At 53.7% G+C, this 21,986-nt stretch overlaps 1 protein-coding gene across 1 annotated transcript; it reads left to right on the forward strand.

Moving 5' to 3' along the window:
- Nucleotides 1-5,943: 5,943 nt before the first annotated feature.
- On the forward strand, nt 5,944-12,684 carry SOX7 (SRY-box transcription factor 7). The gene is made up of 2 exons (XM_032162477.2): nt 5,944-6,259; nt 9,783-12,684. The coding sequence occupies exons 1-2, from the start codon at nt 6,022-6,024 to the stop codon at nt 10,709-10,711; spliced, it is 1,167 nt and encodes a 388-aa protein (XP_032018368.1). The 5' UTR covers nt 5,944-6,021; the 3' UTR covers nt 10,712-12,684.
- The last annotated feature ends 9,302 nt before the right edge of the window (nt 12,685-21,986 follow it).

Genomic DNA, 21,986 nt, shown 5'->3' on the forward strand with positions numbered 1-21,986 from the left:
TCTCTGTAGAAACACATTTTATCTTATAAACAAAACTTCTCTTCAACACACATTTTATCTTACAAACAAAACATAGTGGTTTGAAATCCACACATTAAAGCAATCTCATAAACAAATACAAAGTATCTTCAACTTCTCACACTGGAATTGTTGGCTGATGACAGAAATCTCTGTGATGAGATCTCTATCTAGGCTGTCTCATCATTAGCCTGATCCTATTTACCCAGAAGTCAGATGTGTGTACAGACGTCCTAAGAAAAAGCTTATTTTCCATGTTGTATTATTATGGGTGGTTTGTAATCAGTTTCGCTTCTTCATCTTAGACATTTGGAAAAGAAGAGGCAATAGGATAAAAAGAAATAAATATCCCCTTAAACCAACTGCTAATTTATCTTGTAGTTTGTTAATTTTTCTATTGAAATTTGTCTGAAAGTCTAGCTTCTGACCAATTAAATAAAGATCATTTCTATGCAGTAATCTGACACACCTGCCCCCTTAAAGGAAACCTGATAATTGTTCAGAGTGGAGTGGAAGAGAGTTAGTGTAGGAAAAGGGCGTTCTTGGCTTGGGACTCACGTCCCTCAGTGGTAGGGAGAAGCAAACACAAATCACAGACTGAGCATTAGATTATCTCGGTGCTATCCAAGTGGACAAAACGTGACAAGTCCTTCATCTCTCGGGGCCTCACTGAGGCTCTGGAGCCTGTGAGTTAATCAGTGAAGTGACTTGCTAAAATGTGCACAGACAGTAGTGGCAGGTTAGACTGGCCTTGTGGCTTCTGGCTCCAAGTCAGTGTTCTTCCCACCACGGAAGTTTTACGTATTATCCACTGGAAACATGATTCATCAGAGACAAGTGGTGGGTTAGGGGTGCTCACAAGCGTGTCTGTACAGGGGGGCCTCTGTTGTAACCAGGAATGCCTGACCCTGGGAAACTGTACCTTAGAATTTTAAGCAACTACAAAAAGGTTTTGATGTTCTAAGGGGTCTACACTACCCACATTCAGGAGCAATCTAGTCTGAAAACAATATTCCTTTTTCCCTAGGTTCATGTGGAAAAGCTACTGGACCTGAGATTCTGTGAAACTGACCTAATGTCCTTGTGTTCTGCCTGCTTTAGTCAGCGCAGTGAAACTGCAGGTGTACATCTTAAATACCTGCTCAGTGTGTGTGTGTGTGTGTGAGAGTGTGTGTGACAGAGTTTTGCTCTTGTTGCCCAGGCTGGAGTGCAGTGACACGATGTCAGCTCACTGAAACCTCCACTTCCCGGGTTCAAGCAATTCTCCTCCCCAGCCTCCTGAGTAGCTGGGATTAGATGTGCGCGCCACCACACCTGGCTAATTTTTGTATTTTTAGTAGAGACGGGGTTTTACCGTGTTGGCCAGCCTGGTCTCGGACTCGTGACATCGGGTGATCCTACCGCCTCGGCCTCCCAAAGTGCTGGGATTACAGGCGTGAGCCACCGTGCCCGGCCAATCCCTGCTGTTTTAATCACAGACAGTTATTCTGAATTAGGAACTTGATGGGTTTCTCTTCGATGACTATGGAGAGATTTCCGTGGGTTGAACAAGCAGCTCCACTACAGCGTCTTGTAGAAAACCCGAGTTGCAGATTCCTGGACCCCGCACGGCGCGGGAGGCGGGGCTGGCAGGCCTGGCTGGGTCTCCCCTCTCTCCAGCCCGCACCTCGGCCATGCCCAGCAGGGTTTGGCCCCTTGCTTTTCACGTTACCTTGTTCAGGACACGCCTTAAACTGAAGGCACCGTTTGGATGAGGAAAGGTGCAGTGGAACTTCCAGAGACCAGGCTAGAGGGGGCGCAAAGCCGGGAGGCGTCGCAGCGGCTGGTTAGAAGCACTTCCCTCGAGCTGGGGCACTACCTGGGCGCACAGGAACCTTGTAGTCCAGGCGTGAGGTCAGGAGCCGCGCGCTGGGGTCTGTGCTCTGGCATTTGTAGCTGCAGCCTTACCCGCCTTGTCTGAGAAATGGCTCAGTCCTAAAACTCTGGGCCTTCTGCTTCGAGGGTTGTGTGGAGGCGGGGATGAGCCAGTGAATGGGAACCTGCTTTGCAAAGACTGCCAATCAAGTACAGACAAATCAGCGTGATCAAAGATGTTGATGATAATGACTTCAACCTCTAGCCTGGTGTGAGGAACTAAAAGCAACCACAGAACACTTGCACCCAACGCCTGCAGGCGCTGCCGCGGGCTTCCGGAGCATGCGCGGTGGCCCAGCCCAAGGCAGGCCATGGGCCGGGGACGTGCCTGGTCCGGTTCAGAGCTCCGGGTTCGCGGCGGGTTCGGAGCACGTGCCAGGGGTACTGTGGCGGGATTCCCCTCTCCCTCCTCCTCCTCCTCCCCCTACCCCTCTTCCTCCCCCTTTTCTTCCCTCTCCCTCTCCCCTTCCCCCCAGAGCAGCTGAAATTCCTCTGTTTGGAATAGAATAAGAAAAGTTCCTGGATAGGAAAGTTGTGAAGGCCCGACTTTTTTTTTTTTTTTTGGTTTTCGCCCACTCACGATTTCATATTTCACAACTCAGAAAAGTCTACGAGGAGCTTTTACAAACACTGTGTCAGCCACCTTGTATTATCCCCATTTTACCGGTGAAGAAACTGAGGCCGAGATTAGTTAAGTGAGTTATCACAATACAAGTGAATTGCAGAAAATTGGAATTGGGGATTTCTGGCTTCAGGCCCTGTGTCCTTGGAAACCAGTGTTCACAGAACTATCGAGCTAAACGGACAGAGAAGGGGGTCGGGGAGAAAGGAGGGAGGGAGGGAGAAGGGAGGGAAGGAAAAGGAAAGAAGAAGGAAGAAAGAAAACATCTTTTAAGAGAGTGCAGTTCAGGTAACTCACGCGGGAGGAGCGAGCTCCGGTAGTGCCGCCAGGCCCGCTGCGTGGAGTACGCGCGGTGTCCACTGTGCCCCGCGTCATCACACCCGGCCCTGCCTCTCCGCCTCTCCTTGGCGGCCCCTGCAGGAACCCCCAACCGGTCCTGCTGCGGGTCAGAGCCCCGCAAGATCCGGCCCGGTAGCCCTGGGCGTCGACCTTTCTCCGCCAGGTCTTCCAGGGTCCGCGCGGTGACGATTCGCTGCACCTAGCCTCGACCCAAGAGCCGCTGGACTCATAGCTGGCCGCGGCCCCGAACCCAGCGCTGGCGACAGCAAGTGTCGGGATGCCAGGCGCTCTCCCCCTCTAGCTCAGCCCTCCGAACTCCAGGCTTCGGGGTCGCGTAGGGTCGGCGCGGAGCTCTGGAAGGACTGAAGCTCGCAGTCACCAGAGAATCGGCGAGGTTATGGAGACCCCGCGTCCCTCGGCGTCGGCAGCACCAGGGCACGCTCGCGTACAGTTGCCAAGGTGTATAAATGCGTCGACTCAAGGGAATGAAGGAATGGAGTGAGCGAGCCCGGCTACCGCGGTGCTGACAATTTCCAAGCTCTCGGCGGCGCCCGCGTCAGCGCTGGGAAGGTTAATGCTCACCTCCTGGACAGCCCAGGCTTGCAAGCTCGCTGCAGAGGAAAAGCAAGAAACTAAACAAGTGCAGACAACAATCACAACACGTATTCTCTGGCCCCGTCCCCGTTGTTTTCTCTGTTGTTGCCATAGGTGTCTGGGATCTAACTTGACCGTTCCGTGTTCCCTGGGGAGGGCGCATCTTCCTAACCTGGTGCCTGGGCGCGGCCCCACGGCTTGCGCGCTCTGCTCTGGGGCCATGCAGGGAGGGCGCTACGGGCTGGGGCCAGGAGTGGGGATGCCCGTCGTCGGGAAGGGGACGCTGTCCCCTCGTGGCCTCCGACCCTGCAGACCACTGCCACCGCCCTGGAGCTCAGTAGGGTCAGAAAGGGTCGGGGACGAGCTCTTCCCGGGATCCTCCGCCGGAGCGCAAGCCCCGCCGTGGGACCCTCTTTCTCCCCTTTCTCAAATAGCTCCCTTCTCCTGGCCAGGCGCGGCCCTGGATCCCATGAGGCGCACTCTGGCCTAGGGGTTTTGCTGGAGGCACATGCGGTAAAGGGGTTGGCCACTGGAAATGGCCTGGGCTTTGCAGGGTTGGGAAGTCTGCCTAGATGTAGGACGCACTCTCTGCAAACGGCCCCAGCTGGGTCCCCCGCCGCTCCGCCTCTGGTTCCAGGATGCTGCCCCAGCGGTGGGCACCCTGTTCTCTGCCCGCGCTGCGCAGCGCGCGCCCCGCCCCACACCCTTAGATTCCCGGCCCACCAGTGCAGCTATTGGGGCGCACCGGCCTAGGGTGCTGTTACTGAATCCTGGCTGGAAAAGAGGGGCAAACCCAGCCATCTCTTTTGTGCGGAAAGCTAATTCTCGGATGAAAATTGTCCCGGGCTCTAAAGGTAAAAATTAGGACGTGAACACAGAGACGCTGCAGTTCACCTTACACTTGCCAGGTCTTAGCCGTGGGGCCTGTTGCATGTTGCATGCATGGCATCGGTCGCTGCGCGTGGGGACATTGAAATCCGGACGCAGGCTCACGGGCTTCATGCCTAGAGTTATATTAACATCAAGCATCACAGGGAGGGTTGGAGCTTTCTCTGCATTTATCTCACTGAATCTTCACAACAGCCTTGGAAGGTCAGTCTTATCATTGTCCCGTGTTAGGATTAGGAAAGGAGGTCCGGAGAGATGTGACCTGTCCAGAGTCGCGCGTTCAGTCACCTGAACGCTAAAACAGGTTCTGACTCCGGACCCCGCGGCACCCCCCAACCCGCACAACGCTGCCTCCTTCCAGGATCACTTCTGTGGAGCCCCGCACATGGGTGGCGCTCAATAAATATTAAATTCCAGGATCTAGTCAAACCTGGTGACTTTCACTCAGTAGGTGTCTGAGCCATATTTGCTCACTCATTCTGCAGGCCTTGAGTGCCTACTGTGTGCCGGCGCTTATATGAGAGCGCGGGAACAGCGCTCCTCACAGGGGGCCGGGTGACAGGGGAGCTGCGGTGAGCGCGGGCGAGAGACGGCCGTGAGCTCCCAGCCTGCAGTCCCCAGGCTGCACGTGGGCCCGGCACGCACCGTCGGTCTACACCAGGGTGTGCAGATAGGGAAACTGGGGGAGTTCGCAGGTCGCAGCGCAGCCAGGGCGGACGCGAGAGGGCGGGAGCGACTCCACTCGGAGAAGCGGGACTGCCAATTGGAGGAAGAAAGAAAAAATATAAGGAGAAAATTCAGGGTGAGAAGAGCCAGAAGTGAGGGAGCTGGAGGCCTGGACCCGGAGACTGGGTGCGGGTGGAGTGAGAGGAGAAATCAGTCAGGTGGCTGAGAACCAGAACGACGGCCTTGCCCTCCTGAGAGCCAGGGGCGGCGGGGGCGTCGAGGGGCCTTGGGTGAGCACTGCACAGAACCCGAGGCGGGATGCAGCCCCCAGCCCCGGCTCCGGCCGGCCTCTGTGGCGGCCCAAGTTGGCTGGGGCTGCGGTGGCCGAAGCCCGGTCATTTTCGAAAGGAATGGAAGTCGGAGTGTTAAGAACGGCTGCTCTGAGGGGCTCGTGGTAAATGTCTCTCACACCCAGGCGGGCTCGGCGAAACCTGGTTGCGTTGGATATTCCGAGGCTCCACGCGCAGGAGGGGCGGTGGAGTCTGGCCGGGGCAGGCAGGGGCCGGAGCGGGCCTCCAGCGCCTGCCTTGCGGCTCTGCAGCACCTGCGGGTCCAGGGCAGGGGGCGGGAGGCGGCTCGGGGCAGCTGGGCGCAGATCCCCGGGCGGGCCCTGGCGGCGGAGGGGCGGGCCGGGGGCAGGCGCGGGGAGGAGGCCCTCCCTCACTCCCTCCCTCCTTCCTTCCTCCTCCCCGCAGGTCGGAGCGGGGACCCGGCGGCGGCCCGGGACGCAGGGAGGGGAGCTGCGCCGACACCGAGGGAGGGGCCGCGCCGCCTTGGAGAGTCATTGGAGGACGCGGCCGCCCAAGCTGATAAATCAGGGGCCAGGTCGCGGCTGCGGGCCAAGTTGGACGCCGCGACCCGTGCGAGGGCTAGGTCCGCGCCTGCCCTGCCAGGCGAAGCGAGGCGACCCGCGTGCGGCCATGGCCTCGCTGTTGGGAGCCTACCCTTGGCCCGAGGGTCTCGAGTGCCCGGCCTTGGACGCCGAGCTGTCGGATGGACAGTCGCCGCCGGCCGTCCCCCGGCCCCCGGGGGACAAGGGCTCCGAGAGCCGTATCCGGCGGCCCATGAACGCCTTCATGGTTTGGGCCAAGGACGAGAGGAAACGGCTGGCGGTGCAGAACCCGGACCTGCACAACGCCGAGCTCAGCAAGATGCTGGGTGAGTGAGCGCGCGGCCGAGCGGGCTGGGGGCCGGGGGCTGGCGGCGGGCGGCTGGCGGCCCGGCAGGGCGGTTTTGCGAGCGCGGAGCCTGGGGACGACCCGGCACGCGGGACGAGGGCCCTCTTCGTGCCCGCGTGGCTGGCCATCTGCTCGAGCGTGGGTGTTCGCGGTGCCCAGGATTCAGAGCGGGGGCACTTGGCGCGGTCCAAAGTGAAACCGCGCGGCGGGCAGGGGAGGCTCCTTTGCTGGGACGGGAGCGGAGGTTGGCGCCCCACGGGGCGGGGAGACGGGGCAGCGGCCAGGCCGGGACGCCTAGCGACAGGGACCGGCGCGCATGGACAGGGCAGGGACGGAAACGTTGAGGCTGGGTGGAACCGGCGTTTACTAGGAATACCGAAGCGGGAAAAACCAGCATTCCCTGGACCTTACAATTGGGCCATCTCAGAGGAAGGCTGTCACAGGTGAAATTATAATTAACGAATATTCCTGAAGAGAGACCCTGCGGAACGAATCCTTGCTTTAACTAAGCAAGAGAAAAACAAAACAAAACAAAAAGCTTACCCAAATAGACTGGATTCGTTCGTCTATTGCTCAGTCTCGGGGGTGTAGATAACTTGATTCGGATGCTTGGGCTGTCCTGGAACCCGGCCTCTTCCTGCGCTGTCCCCGCAGGGACTGGGACAGGGACCCACCAGGTCCAAGAGGTCCCGAATAAGGCTGTTAGGACACACCCAAACAACCGGAGTTCCTGTGGGGGGTTCTTTTTTCTCCGGTGTCGAGCTGAGTACTTTTCAACCCTGCCTAACCCTTAAACTTCTTTGCCTTTCGACGCGGTTTTCATTCGTTTTAATCGGCGAAAACATTTCAGCGCACTTGGTACTCGCAGCGGGAGACAGGCCCTGTAAGAAGGGACGCGTGGGCACCCAAGGCCGGCTCTACCCTTCCCAAACCCCACCCGGTCCGGAACAGAGCCCTTCCTTTTTTCATCGGAGTTCAGAGCTCAGGGCTCTTTCCCGAGGCGGAACTTTGGGGATAGGACTGACGCCCCTCTTTCTGCTGGTTAAAGCCGCAGGCCCGCAGAGGGTGTCCCAGGCCGAGCCCTCCTGCAGTTTAGCTGCTGTGCAAAGCAGTTGATGGAGTGCTGGTTGTGAAGGGCCCAGCCTGGTGACCGGCTGCAGCAACTCGCCTTAGTGGTCTGGGGCCTTTCCCCTCATCAAAAATAGTAACATTTATATTTTACACTGTTGGCATAAAGACAAATGTATTAATATGTACAATAATAAAACATTTTATTTAACCCATAAGTTTATATTTTTCTTCAGATTTTAAAAGAAATGAAAATATGTTTGTTGTGGATCCCCAAACGTTTTTTTCCACGGACTCTGGGCACTGTGCCTGTTGACCATGCTGGCCTGGGGGAAGCAAGCCCCTGCTGTGACCGTGATAGAGGAGGAATTCTGTGCAGGCCTGGGCCAGGGATTGGGGGGGAGGGAGGGGTGAGGAGCATGGCTCTGCAGAGTTGGAGAAGCAGGCTCCCAGGAAAGGGCCAGGGACAGGGACACAGGAGACAGATGCTTCCTGCGAGTTGGTCCCCTTCGGGGCCTGCACTTCAGCTTCAGGAGGTTACAGTTCATTCTGCAGAAAAGACACGGATTCCTTCCTGCTGAGCCGTGTAGCTCCTGGCACTGGGTGAGGGAAACCGCAACACTGGTGCTGTTCACAATGTGGACTTTGTGCACCTGTTAGCAGGGGGCAGCAGGGTGATCCCCTCCACCTGTGTGACATTTCCTTCTCAGCTCTTTCCTTTCTGACCTGAGAGGAAAAGGCTGGATATGAGAGTCTCAACTTTTTCCACTATAAACCTTCCAAACCTTAACATTGAAAATGTGACCTAGTCACATTGGTATTGAAAATATATTATGAATGAGAAAGTGCACAAAGAGAAGTAGGCATTTGGTAGCATTTTAAAATGAACACGTATTTTATTAATTATATAACATCCAGGTACATTTAGAAGCTACGGCCACATTTTATACTGAGACCACAGACAGGGTATGGGGTGCACCTGGATCTTGGGCCACTTGCAACAGCTTTGTAGCCTCAGCCACAAGCTGGGAACTGATAACCAGCCCTGAATCTGCAGCTCCTAACACTTTCAAGTCACCCTTTTAAGTGACAGCTAATTATGTTAATTGAAAGCTCCATGGAATTTCTATAAACTTTCACCCAAGTGGTACAATGCCCTTAATCATTGCCCTCCTCTGGCCCAAGGAGCCAGTCGACAGAGGCACTGAGGGCTGCTGTGTGCACGGCTCTGCCCCTGGCCCTGTGCAGGATGTGCTTAGTGGAACACAGGGCCCTTTCTTTCGGCCTTAACCTCTAGGCTAGCAGGTCTCAAACTTCAGGACACATTAGTGTCATGGGAGAACATGTTAAAGTTGTAGAATCCTGAGCCCACCTTAGGAGGTAGCAAAGCAACCCAAGGGGTCCAGAAGCCCCCCACCACTAGAAAACACTGTAGGAGGGTGTGCAGTGCACACTGGGAGACGAGGGAAGATGCTCCGGGGACTTGAAAAGCAACAGACAAGCAAGCGATGGTGAATAGAAGATCAAGCGCAGCCAGCATATTAGCACCAGTGGGCTGCAAGCATGGAATAATTTTTAAAGAGAGAGTTTGGAGCTGGAGAGTGTCACAATATCTTTATTTTACATTGAAGAAAATAGAGACTCAGGAAAGTGCAGGGAATGGCTTCTGCATGGAGATCTGTGGCTAAGCAGGTGCCTTGGCACCATCAAGGGTCCCCAAAAGATGGCTGGCTGGAAGTGACGGTTTGCATGTATATGTGTGTGCATGCATGTGTGGGTATGCATACGTGTGTTGCAAGCAGATGCTAGCATTCTGGCCTCGGTCATCCAGCAGGGCCCTTCAGAGGTAAGGACTAGGTATTTGTTAACCTAAGTGAGAATCTCAGATTTACTGACATCTGTGAAACTATTGACTTAGCCTGGGTTCCCTCCCAGAAAGGGCTGTGAGATTTATGCCATAGGTAAATATGATAGTATTTCTTTAGCCTGCACTAATCAATGAAGGCAGAGATTTTCATGAGAATGCACAAATGTTTAGAATGGACCCTCGAAGGGTAAAAAGAGCCCCAATCAATATCGTGATCATTAGATATTTTCTTCCTGTAGCTGACATATGGTCAGGTGGGCTTTTCACTGGGGACCCCGCATTGTAGCGTGGGCATGCTCTGGCGGCTTTTATATGAGAGGTGATGCTTTCTGTGTGCACCGTGCACGATCAGGCTTTGTGGATGCAAGCCCAAGGGTTGATTTCGCTTCACTGTGCCTGCAGGATCTGGGCTGGGAAGAGGGTGCAAGAGGTGCCCGTGTCCTCTGTGGCTGAGAGGGGGAAGGGAGGTGTGTGTGCATGTATGTGCACGTGTGTGTGCACGCATGTGCATGTGTGATGCCTGAGGGGCACAACACTGAGCATGGCCTCCTCTGCCTTGTGTGAGCAGGAAAGTCATGGAAGGCGCTGACGCTGTCCCAGAAGAGGCCGTACGTGGACGAGGCGGAGCGGCTGCGCCTGCAGCACATGCAGGACTACCCCAACTACAAGTACCGGCCGCGCAGGAAGAAGCAGGCCAAGCGGCTGTGCAAGCGCGTGGACCCGGGCTTCCTCCTGAGCTCCCTCTCCCGGGACCAGAACGCCCTGCCGGAGAAGAGAAGCGGCAGCCGGGGGGCGCTGGGGGAGAAGGAAGACAGGGGTGAGTACTCCCCCGGCACTGCCCTGCCCAGCCTCCGGGGCTGCTACCACGAGGGGCCGGCTGGTGGTGGCGGCGGCGGCGCCCCGAGCAGTGTGGACACGTACCCGTACGGGCTACCCACACCTCCTGAAATGTCTCCCCTGGACGTGCTGGAGCCGGAGCAGACCTTCTTCTCCTCCCCCTGCCAGGAGGAGCATGGCCATCCTCGCCGCATCCCCCACCTGCCAGGGCCCCCGTACTCACCGGAGTACGCCCCCAGCCCTCTCCACTGTAGCCACCCCCTGGGCTCCCTGGCCCTTGGCCAGGCCCCCGGCGTCTCCATGATGTCCCCCGTAGCCGGCTGTCCCCCATCTCCTGCCTATTACTCCCCGGCCACCTACCACCCTCTCCACTCCAACCTCCAAGCCCACCTGGGCCAGCTCTCCCCGCCTCCTGAGCACCCTGGCTTCGATGCCCTGGATCAACTAAGCCAGGTGGAACTCCTGGGGGACATGGATCGCAATGAATTCGACCAGTATTTGAACACTCCTGGCCACCCAGACTCTGCCACAGGGGCCATGGCCCTCAGTGTGCATATTCCAGTCTCCCAGGTGACACCAACGGGTCCCACAGAGACCAGCCTCATCTCCGTCCTGGCTGATGCCACCGCCACGTACTACAACAGCTACAGTGTGTCATAGAGCTGGAGGCGCCCCGTCCAGCCAGCCCTCGCGCCCTCTCCTTCCTGTGCCCTGAGTGGCAGAGGAGCCGTCCAGCCACACCAGCTTTCCTCCCACCGCTCAGGGCAGGGAGGGCTGAACTGTGGCCCCAGAGCCTTTGGCCTAAGCTGGACTCTGCTTATCCGAGTGCCGCCTCTATCCCCTTCCCTACGTTCCAGCCCCTGCAGCCCGCATTTTAAGTATGTTCCTTCAAGTGAGTTTTCCTCCAGCCCCTGAGAGTTGCTGTCTCCCAGTAGAATGTTCACTGACCTCTTTTCTTTGTAGCCATCATCGAAACTAATGGTGGGACACACTTGACAGCCAAGGTCCCTTCTGGTCCACAGTTTTCTGATTTAGGGTTCTCCCAAGATTAATAAAGGAAGATGGGGAAATGTTACTCATTAATGAGCTTGCTAACCTACGATCTGGTGATAATTTTGTGTACACAGCCCAAGGACCAGGAGGCTTTCTGCACTTTCTGCACTCCCTTCCAAAATGACCACAAAATTCCAAAGGGACTCATACAATTTGAGAAAAAACAGTCAACCTGACTTGAGAAATTAACCAGTATGGCTAACTATATCACAGAAAATGGGATTGAGTTAAAACTATTTTATTTTAAATATACATTTTAAAGCAGTTCTCTTTTTTTAATTTTTTTTTTTATTATACACACACTTCAAGAGAATATGCACAGTCTAGGCCGGGCACAGTGGCTCACGCCTATAATCCCAGCACTTTGGGAGGCTGAGGCGTGTGGATCACCTGAGGTCAGTAGTTTGAGACTAGCCTAGAGAACATGGTGAAACCCTGTCTCTACAAAAAATACAAAATTAGCTGGGAGTGGTGGTGCATGCCTGTAATCCCAGCTACTTGGGAGGCTGAGGCAGGAGAATGTCCTGAACCTGGGAGGTGGAGGTTGCAGTGAGCCAAGGTTGCACCATTGCACTCCAGCCTGCGCAACAAGAGTGAAACTCCATTTCAAGAAAAAAAAAAAAAAAAGTATATGCACAGTCTGAATGTATGCAAGGAGTGTGAGAGACACGTGCCCACTTCATGCAACTCCTAAACTCAAAGTCTAAATCAGATATTTTTATTAACAATGACAACTTCTTGCCAGCTCCCTGTTTCTAATGACCCAAAGAGCCAGGGTACCTAAAAGGACTTTGCAACAAGCAAAGTCACTGTCTTCAAATCTGGATACACACTTTCCCCTGTGTAGATTCAAAAGGTGCTTCCCTCCCGGCTGTCTCCAGCTTCCTTCCTCTCTTTTCTGGGATTTCGTTTTCTCTTCTTTCTGCTCTTCCTCCACTGCTGAACTGGTCCCTAACTCAAACAGCCCCTGACTTAGCCCAGGCTTGCTTCCTCTAGCTGCTGTGAGAATTTGTCTTCCTCACCAGCCAGGTCCTCGGGCAAACTCCTCTGCCAGTGCTTTACAGCAACTTCCCGCAAATCAGAAACTCACTGTGATTCCAAAAATGTTTCTGAGCCCTGGACCCCTGCCGCCAAAATATTTTCATCTTTCCCCCAAACCTCCTTTGAAGGAGCATGCATAGCAGTGTGCTGAAAGACAGCTGTTGGTTTTTTGATTTTAGCATATTTTTTCCTGTATGAAATATGTTTTGTATAATCTCCTATTATTTTTATCTTATGTTTTGTATTGTTGATAAATCCTTTTTGTCCTTCCAAGATGTCATATTGTAAAATCACTTATAAGATATGATTACTCTTTATGCTATTACTTTATATGCCATTTGGTAATAAATTGTAAATTGTTGAGGATGTGATTGACTGGTTCGCAGTCCAGAGCATGTATGAATAATCTCATAAAACAGTATCACAGACATTAAGCTAAACTGTTTCATTTTTTTGAAAGAACGACTCATACTTTGGAACCGTTGTCAATATTAATTTGTTGAAAATATTTAATTTAAATAAACGTTTTTGTACCATGACTGTTCTATCTTTTGAAATATAGTTTTGCAAAAAGAAAAGGTTTCCAAGCAAGACATAAATATTACATCGATTGCTACTTGTGGTATTGATCAAAATGTTTTCTACATAGACTTTTTTATTTTAAGAAGTTGTTATCTGGTAGGGATGGTTTATTTTATTTTATGAGTTATGCTAAAGAGATAAATCCAAATTTTACGCATTGGAACCTGCTGTTTTTATTGACAATGAAAGAAAATGTCAACTCATGACCTACATGTAGAACAATTTTCTCCTCGTCATGACTTTACACTCGTAAAGTGGAATGAGGTGACTATCAGGCTGTATGAAGAATAAAGTAAGTTTTGTCTACTTGTTTGCTTACTTAAGACTGTCACAGCTAATTTTTTTTTTCTTTTTTTTTGGTATTTTTAGTAGAGACGGGGTTTCGCCATGTTGGCCAGCCTGGTCTCAAACTCCTGACCTCAGGTAATCCACCTGCCTCGGCCTCCCAAAGTGCTGGGATTATAGGCGTGAGTGTGGTGGCAGGTGCCTGTAATCTTAGCTACATGGGAGGCTGAGGCAGGAGAATTGCTTTAACCTGGGAGGCGGAGGTTGCAGTGAGGTGAGATGGCGCCACTGCACTCCAGCCTGGGCAATGCAGTGAGACTCTGTCAAAAAAAAAAAAAAAAAACTGTCACATTTTTTTCTTCTTTTTGAAATAATCTGGAAACACACCTGTGTTTATGGATGTGCTGTGGAAATATATCACAGTCTCTCAGAACTCACTGGGACATTGTGGAGAAGGCAGGAGAGCACACAGTAATAATGCAAGGATGCAAATCTAGTGAGGGTTAGGAGCAACATCCCAGCCAAAAAGCACTGGAAGAAACTGAGGATGACTCAGTCCCTGTGCAGGTCACCTCTGTCTGGCTTTTGTCCATGGGGAAGCAGTTGTAACTTGTTGGAGTTAAGGGCAGCTGTGTGTTTTCCCAGGCCCTCTGGGCCAAGGAGTGGGTCTTGGGAGAGTCGAAATGGGCATGCGTGTTCCCTTCAGTTTTGATCCTAATCTATAGTCATTACTTTAATAGCACTTTATAGTTGTGCAGAGTTTTACAGAAAATTTTATGGGCTGTTTCTCATCCACGGCCCCAGGTGGGGCCCGTCACCCACCCACCACATTGTGCAGCAGGGGGACACGAAGGCCCAGGGTGGGCGTTGGCGAAGGGTGGCTGGCTCGTGTGCCATGTTACCTGGGTTTTAGCATCGTCAGATGTGTGTTGGCAGCATTCGTCGGTCTCACTGCTGGAGTTGGTGCTGCCTGATTTTTCCCACTTTGCTATGGCATGGAGTCATAGGAGGTCCAGTTCATACCCATCATGGCCCAGGGAAAGAAAGAAAGAGGAGAGGAAATCATAGGCCAGACTTAGACGATGCTGAAGACCTTGCTATACAGGCCGGTGGCTGCGGCCGTGGCCCGTGCCAGTCTGCTGTGTCACCGGCTGCCTGGAGCTCCTGTCTACCAGTGCCTGCCCCGCACATCAGCCCGCAACGGCCTCATGGGCATGTTTCATTCCAGGACACACTGTGGGGGCATGGTTTCTGTCTCTGGGAGGGCAGGAAGCAGGCTGACAGCCAGGCCGCTCTTCCACTGTGCTCAGCTATGGGTGAGACAGTCGTGCCCAGGAGCCAGGGGCATCTTTGAGTTTTAGTTGCCCATTCTGGGCACATCGCTGCCTCTGGTGCAAAGAACATGTCTTGCTTTAGCCAATGGGAATCAATGGCAATGCACAGTTAGAAGTTCCTTTTCTGAATCCTATGTGCTGCAGTTCCACCCTTTTCCCTAAGGTCCTTCAGCGCCGGCTTGTTGCCCAGGGCACACAGGTGGCACCAGGGTGGGTTCACTGTGGCTCCCACTCTGGGCCCCTCACTGTGCAGGGTCCTGGGAGGGGCCTAGTCATGTGTTCACATGGCCATTCGTTTGTAAAAACTTTCTCTGCTTTCTTCCTTCCTCCCTCCCTCTTTCCTTCCTTCCTTCCTTCCTTCCTTTCTTTTTCTTTCTTTCTTTCTTTTTCTTTCTTTCTTTCTTTCTTTCTTTCTTTCTTTCTTTCTTTCTTTCTCTTTCTTCTTTCTTTCTTTCTCTCTCTCTTTCTCTTTCTTTCGCTCTTTCTTTCTTCTCTATTCATCCATCAACCTACCCACTCATATATCTGTACATCCATCCAGCCAGCCATACATCCTCCTACCCACCCACACCTCCATTAATCCATCCTATACCTTACCTGCCTTCTCACCCACCCATCTATTATCTATCCATCCATCCACTCCCCATCCATCCATCCATCCATCCATCCATCCATTTATTCATTGATATTTCAGTTCTCAAAAGGGACATATAATGTTTGTCAGAAGTCTAGAGAAAAAAAAAACACCATAAAGAAAAAAGTAAGTCATCTATTGTCCACAACTTAGAGACATTAATGGTAATACTTTGGGTACATATCTATCAAGCCCCTTTTTCTTTTTTTGATGTAGATGTAATGCATATATACATGTCTTTTGTAATAGACATTTTATACATTAATATTAAATAAACTTTCTTCTATGCCATTAAATTTAATTTTTCTGCAAAAGATGTTCTCTTCCTAGTTAAAAGATTAATATAAAAAAACTGTGGGGTGGGGGGCGGAAAGAAAAACCACCCACTCCATGACGTTTTTTCAACTCACTCATGTTTGCACAGTGAATTCCCTAGTCCCACACCCATGCACAGGTAATTGTACATGCCGTGAACGTTGTGTAGCTATAGATGTCACTTGCATTCAGCTTTCTCAGTTCAACATTCTGTTGTAGAAATTTTACCACATTCACATCCGTCTTCATATTTATCATTTTTGATGACTGCAGAATACCGCAGTGAATACAGGGATCTTATTTTACTTGACCATTCCTTTGCTATCAGATCACTAAATTGTTCCTTTTTTGCCGTTATCAACAGCACCGCAGTGAACATCTATTGGTTTGCATCCACAGCTGGATTCCCAGCAGGGGGTCACTTGGTCTAAGCGCGTGAGCATATTTGCAGGCTTTGCTTCAAATGGTTCGTTGGTTTCCCAGAGTCTCAATTGATGGTCGAAGGGAAAATGACTCCACTCCATTCCCAGAATGAATTCACTTTTTCTTAACGGGAAGAATTAAAGTCTGAAGACTATTTATAAGACTGCCTTCAATCTGACTGGGCTCTGTTGTGTCACTTGTCCTGGCACCTCTGCCTTCTCCTGTGCTTCCTGACTGCTTCCAATAGCAAATTGGGAACGTCCCCTTCCCCAGACACCACCGTGAATGACACACTCTTCCTTGGCTTCTGACCCATTTCTGCTGCTCTCAGCCCAAGACATGTGAAAGTGGCTTTTATCCTGAGTTTAAGCGTCAACCTCTTATATGGGGCAAAGGATTGCTCTATGAGTTGCCAAGGCAACTGGGTTGCTCCTCCCAGGTTTCCCAGGTGCATGCGCCCATGCTGCTGGCAGCGTCCGCAGGTTGCTCGGAGCTCCTGATACAGGGGGAGGATGCCCGAAAACAGTCGGGACCTGGGGGCCCGGTCTGGCCCTACCCATCACTGGATTTTAGTTGGGACTTGGGTAAATCCCTGGACCGTTTCTGTCATCTAAGGAGGTAGTGAGTGGATTCATATGCATTTTAGAAGTGGCAGAGCTTTATGTGAATGCATAGGAGGACCGTTGCCTATTTTGGAGCTCTTGAGACCATTTGGACGTTTTTAGGCCTGGAGGCGGACACTAGCTTGAAAAATCCAGAGCCACGTGTTCAGCGATTGTCACAAGATATGGACTGTGAGGGAGAAATGAGGGGAGAGGACCCCCTGAGTAAACCTAATGTGGACTATAGAGGAACTCTGTCGGTTTCCTTCTTTGGGCACAAAACTGGGATTGAAAGAGACCATATGGGTCCTTTTTTAGCCCATTCTCCTTTCTCTAGTGAGGAAGGCCTCTTTGCCATTCTTGGCAGATGGGCTTCTATTTGGTTGGAGAATCCTGAAAAGAAGAGGGATTGCTTTCTATAAGCTAGTCTAACAAGCTCCATCATCCAAAAGTCCTTCCTTCCATCTCGCCTAAGTCCCTCCTGCTGCAGCCCAGGTGCATGTCCGCTGACGTCATCTGCAGAGGTTGGAGCAATCCTGGTCCCTGCAGGCTGGCAGTCACCCTTCTTTCCCCTGGGTACTGTGTTTGAGGCTTGGGTAGGGCCTGTGGTTTCCTCCAGACCCCCTCTCTGGTGTGCGTTCCCCTTACTTAGAGGCCGAGTGTCGCATGGATGTGGGGGTGGGAGGGAGGAGATAAGGCTCATTACACAAAGACTGGGAAAGGAAAGTGGGGTTTCAGCAGGGGGTGAGAGGGGGTGCTCTGCGGGCGCTTCTGGAATGTTCTGCATGTAGGTGTAGGGTGTAGTCATTTCTCAGAGGCTCATGCTCATTCCTGGCTCAAATGGTGGTTGGTTCCCCATCCCTGGCCACAGTCCTTTCTTATGGTCACTCATCTCCATCTGTCTGAGGGGCCATGAGGTGGCGTGGCTCTGGGACAAAGTCAGAGGGGGGACGATAAAACATGGGCAATATTCCAAAAAAGTCACTGGCTTCTGATGAATGAAAGGTCTGCAGCCTCCAGGGGCCTCAGGGAGGCTGGTCATTGGGTTTTAGATGTTCTGATGTCCACACCTGCGAGGTAAGTCTGTGACTTCCAGGCCTGAGAGGTCGTGCAAAGTGGGTGGGTAGCTAGAGGCATCCCTGGGTTCCTGCTGTCTCAGCACAGTAGCTGGTGTTCCCATCCTATCAGAGAACCCAAGAGGGCATTGTAGCTCCTCCATCCCCATCCCTGGGAGCCACAGAACTTTCTTTTTCTTTATTCCTTTCCCTGAAAAACAGCAGCACCGGCTCCCACAGCTCCGGGCACCGCCAAAGTCACGGAAAGCATGAAACATCTTAAGATCTGCAGGAGAGAGAAGACTCTAAGGGATCCATCCTGTCCTCCCATCAGTCCATTCGGAAGCGTCCTGAGGTAAACAGCAGAGTTGCATTGGTGCCAGAAAGAACCGAGGCTTGAAATTAGGAGATTGTAATCCTTAATCAAGCTCTGTAACCTTGAAAATTAAAATCACGGACTGTTTAGGCTGGCAGGAGTCACTGTTAAGCCCAGATTTGATGAAAGAGGAAGTGGAGGCCCAGAGAGGGAATGGTGTCCTCCCCAGGGCACGAAGCAGAGAGTAGTCGGTGAAGGATTGTGGGGGGAGCATGGGTGGTAGCGGGAGAGCTGGGGAGGTGTGATCCCCCGGAGCCAGGGTGAGGGGCACAGGGCTGCAGAGAGAAGCCCCCAAGGACGAGCTTTCAGAAGAGCTCAGCTGCTTCAGGGTCTCAGCAGGGGGCAGGGGCTGGCAGCAGAGCTCCAGAGGTGTAGGGTGAAGCGAGGAAGGGGTGAGTGCAGGCCGGAGGGCATACTGAGGCTTAGGGCTTCCATGTATTTAGGAGACTTCCCAAGGCCTTTGCTCTCATGCTGCTTGTCTCCGTGGGTGCTGGCCCAAGACAGCAGGGCTGAGAACAGGCTCCAGAGGAGGGGGCGTCCCAGTGTGCACCTGCGGGAACAGGTGGTGGCTTCCGACAGCCCGGGCTAGCATAGATGGGTCCAAGGAGCCCACCCCACATCCCCAGCACCCTAGGCCCTTCTGTCGGGTTTCTGCCATACTGTGACCGGGCTGCAGGGCCCTAGTAGGCGGCGGGTGGTCCAGGGCGCCTGGCGGGGCAGGCAGAGCTAGGGACAGCAGACCCAGCACACAGCACTCCAGTCTGCAAGGAGGAGGAAGGCTCACAGGAGGGGCCGGAGAAGGCCGAGGAGCAGTGGCTGCTGAGTGTTTTCCTGCCCATGGGAGCTGCTGTGACCAGGAGCAGGAGGATGTGGCCGGAGCCCAGTGTTTCCTGCCTGATAAGCCGGCCCCTCCCTGCAGAGCCCTGGCCGCCCTACCTTCGCGCCTGCTGAGAGCCCTGCCCAGGGAAGGGCTGGCCCAGGAGGAAAATCACTTCTCCAGATTAGCTCACTCCGGCCGGTCTTCCTTCCCCACCCTGTCCTAGCAGCCGCAGGAAGCCGGCGGGGGCCCAGCAGCCCAGAGGTCCCTGCCTCGGAGCACTCGGCCTCTCTGAGGGCCCCACCACCCCGGTCCCCCCCAGAATGGATGCCTTCTTGCTCCAAAGTCAACCATTTTCAAGGACAGCAGTGACTGCGCATCATTTGTCTTTATCAGACCCCTGCCCAGCATTTGGGCTTAGAAAATTGGTCACTTTATTCATGAACAGTCCATGGACCAGCCTCCTTCCACCCGGTCAGTTGCTGTCTCTGTGGCCACCTTGGAAGGACATCCTCTGAGCTGAGGGCTGTGGGCTTTGGAGGCAGACTGGCACAGAGAAAAGGCAGGGCCTGGCATCCCAGGACCCCAACACCACCCCGGCTCTGCCCTGAGCCGTGTGACCTGGATGAGTTCCCACCCCTCCCTGAGCCTCGCTGCCCGTCTGTTACTGGAAAAGCTGAGCCACATGGCAGCTTAGGGTCTCCCGCCTTTCCAGAAGCATCAGGAATGAAGAGGGGTGCTGGCCACTCCCAAGGGCAGCCCAGAGTCCCGGTTCCCGCTGAGGAAGAGGGCGGCGGCTGGAGGGAGAGCTCCCCCTTTTCAGTGTCATCTTGGGCTGACCCTCTGGTTTTTCCACTCTCTGTCCTGCCCATCTAGGGCCAGTCTCCTACCCTGGGGGATTGGGGTGTGTAGCTCCAGCTTGGGAATGGGAGGTGCACAAGATGGAGGGACAAGAGAGGGGCTGGTCAGGAGGCCTGTGTTCGGGAGAGACGTCTGCAGCATCTGCCAAGTGCCCTACTTGTGAAATAAGGACTGAGGTCCTGGGAGACTAGAAGCCTGCTCAGAGGCACTGTCGCAGATGTGAGCTTCCCCAGGCCTGCGCCAGCTCTCAGACAAGCCTCCTGCTGCAGCACGGCCTCCGATGGGCCTTGGGCCCAAGGGAATGCCCTCAACCTGTAGGTGGGCCCCACCTTCCCTACAGACTTGCCTCCCGAGCCCCACTGACATAGGCACTCTCGCCTTCCTCAGGGAGCTGGCTGTTGGTAACAAAAGGTTCATGAAGGGGGTGTTTACTGGCCAGAAAAGATGAACCTATGCTTGCCTTGGGGACAACACTGGCATGCGTGTCCCCGAGAGCTGACTGCACAGGCACCTTGGAGAACGGGCAGCAGCTCTGCCCTTGGAATCTGTGAGGTGCGGCGTCACTTTAGGATTTCATGCGACCCTCACGGCAATCCCGATGCAGACCTGCTTCTGTCCTTTCACAGGTGGCAAAGCTGATGCTGAGGCCGGGTGAAGGGCTGAGGGAGGCCACACAGCTGGGTGGGCCGGGTCTCCACCGATGGAGCGGCACACACACGGCTGGGGAGTGGAAGCCTGGCCCCCAGCTCCCCTAGCCTCCCCCACTCTCCTGCCCCGGTTCATGCCCAGGAGGGGCGGCCATCACTCGGGCTGCTCCTGGACGTGAGCCTCCCCCAGCCGAAGCTAAGCCTGGGGTCCTGAAACGGCTGCTGGGTGGCCCAGAGGCAGGCGGGGAGTTCTCCGTGCAGTGGGACCATCTGCACCCAGGCGTCTGGCACTGGGCTGCCCCTGCTGCCTGTGTCTCTCGAGCATGGAGGGGCGGGTGAAGGAAGGTTGGGGTCTATTTAGGCCTTTTCATCTAATGCTCTGTGGGGCTGCCCACTGTGTGACCTTGGGCAAGTTGCTTCACCTCTCTGGGGCTCAGTAAATTAAGAGGCAGGACTCGACAGTTTCCAAGAGCTGGAATATTCCTGCCTCTCTGAGTCTGTGAAAAGGGAGCAAGGAAAAGGGGAGGGTCCCCTCCTCTCTGACCCTGGCCTTGGCATGGGGTGGTCTCTAGGGAGGTGGCAGCAGGGGAGCGACCTGGGTGGGGGTCCCACTGTGCACAGCCGTGGCAGGGTGAGCCTCAGGTGCTGTGCACGGCTGGGCTGGAGCCACAGTTACTGCATCCAGGCAGGGAACACCTCCTAGGACACCATCTCCATCCTGCCTCAGCTGCCCTGGGCTGCTGCCACACCTTCTGTCACCAGGCCATGGCAAGGGGCCCCCAGACACCTGGCCTGGCCCTGTTCCCATGCATAACCGGCCCTGGCCCCACCTCCTGGGAACTCTGCCCTGCCTTGCCCACATCACCCGATCCCTCCACCCCTTCACCCCTCCACCCTGGGTGTTGGGCTGGACGGGATGGAGCAAGAGGCCGCTGTCATCTGAGCCCAACCTTGTGGATCCTCATGTAACCTGGCACTCAGGAGTGCCCTCCCTGCCAGGCAGGGCCTGGTGTGAGGCTGCTGCTGGTCTCCTGTGGGAGGCAGGGGTTCCGTGTCCCATGGACTCCCACGTTCCATGCTTTGAATCCTAACGTGACTGCCCGCCCCAGACTGTCACCCCGTCACTCACTGGCTATGACCCTGAGTCTCCCCTGTCCCATCCAGCTAGAGAGATGATGCTTCCAGAAGATCTAACGACATTTCCTTTTTATTTAAAAAGTTTTATCTGTCCAGTCTTGCCAATCAGGTAAAGCTTAAACTTCACAGGGGGACATTGAAGGCCTTTTATAATCCAGTCCCAACTTACCTGGCCCTCGTCACCTTACACAGTCCCCATTGCACACTGTGTGTTCTGGGCATGGCCAATTTCCAAACAGGATATGTTGCCTCATACCCCAGTGCTTTTGCATAAGCTGTTCCCTCTGGAATACCTTTCCCCACACCTTTTCTCGGTGGGCTCCTGCTCCTGTCTCAGCACCCAGCCCAGTGTTGCCCCTCTCAAAGAGCGTTTGCAACAGCCCTCCACCCACTCAAGCCTACCCACGCCCAGTCCCCAGCCATGCAGTTTGCAGGCCCATTTTCTGTACATTCTCACAAGCCTCTCACATAGCTCTCACAGCGTCATGATGCAAGCTCTGTTTTTAAGTCTGTCTCCTCCCACTAGTCTGGAAATGTATTTATCGGGGAAAGGCATTTTATATATCTTTCACACCATGGGGCCTGCTTCATACCAGGCACATAGTAGGTGTCCAATCAATGCTTGTTGGAGGGTTGAATAGCTACCCAGGGTGCAAACACTGACTGGTCCACCCTCTGCTCAGCGTGTGATCTTAGACCATTTGTTTCATTTCTCTGTGGTTCAATTTTTCTGTCTGTAAATTGGTCCTGCTTTTGGCCAAGAGGTTTCAGAT

This window comes from Hylobates moloch, unplaced genomic scaffold, assembly GCF_009828535.3.
Source record: "Hylobates moloch isolate HMO894 unplaced genomic scaffold, HMol_V3 SCAFFOLD_8, whole genome shotgun sequence".
Classification (NCBI taxonomy): domain Eukaryota; kingdom Metazoa; phylum Chordata; class Mammalia; order Primates; family Hylobatidae; genus Hylobates; species Hylobates moloch.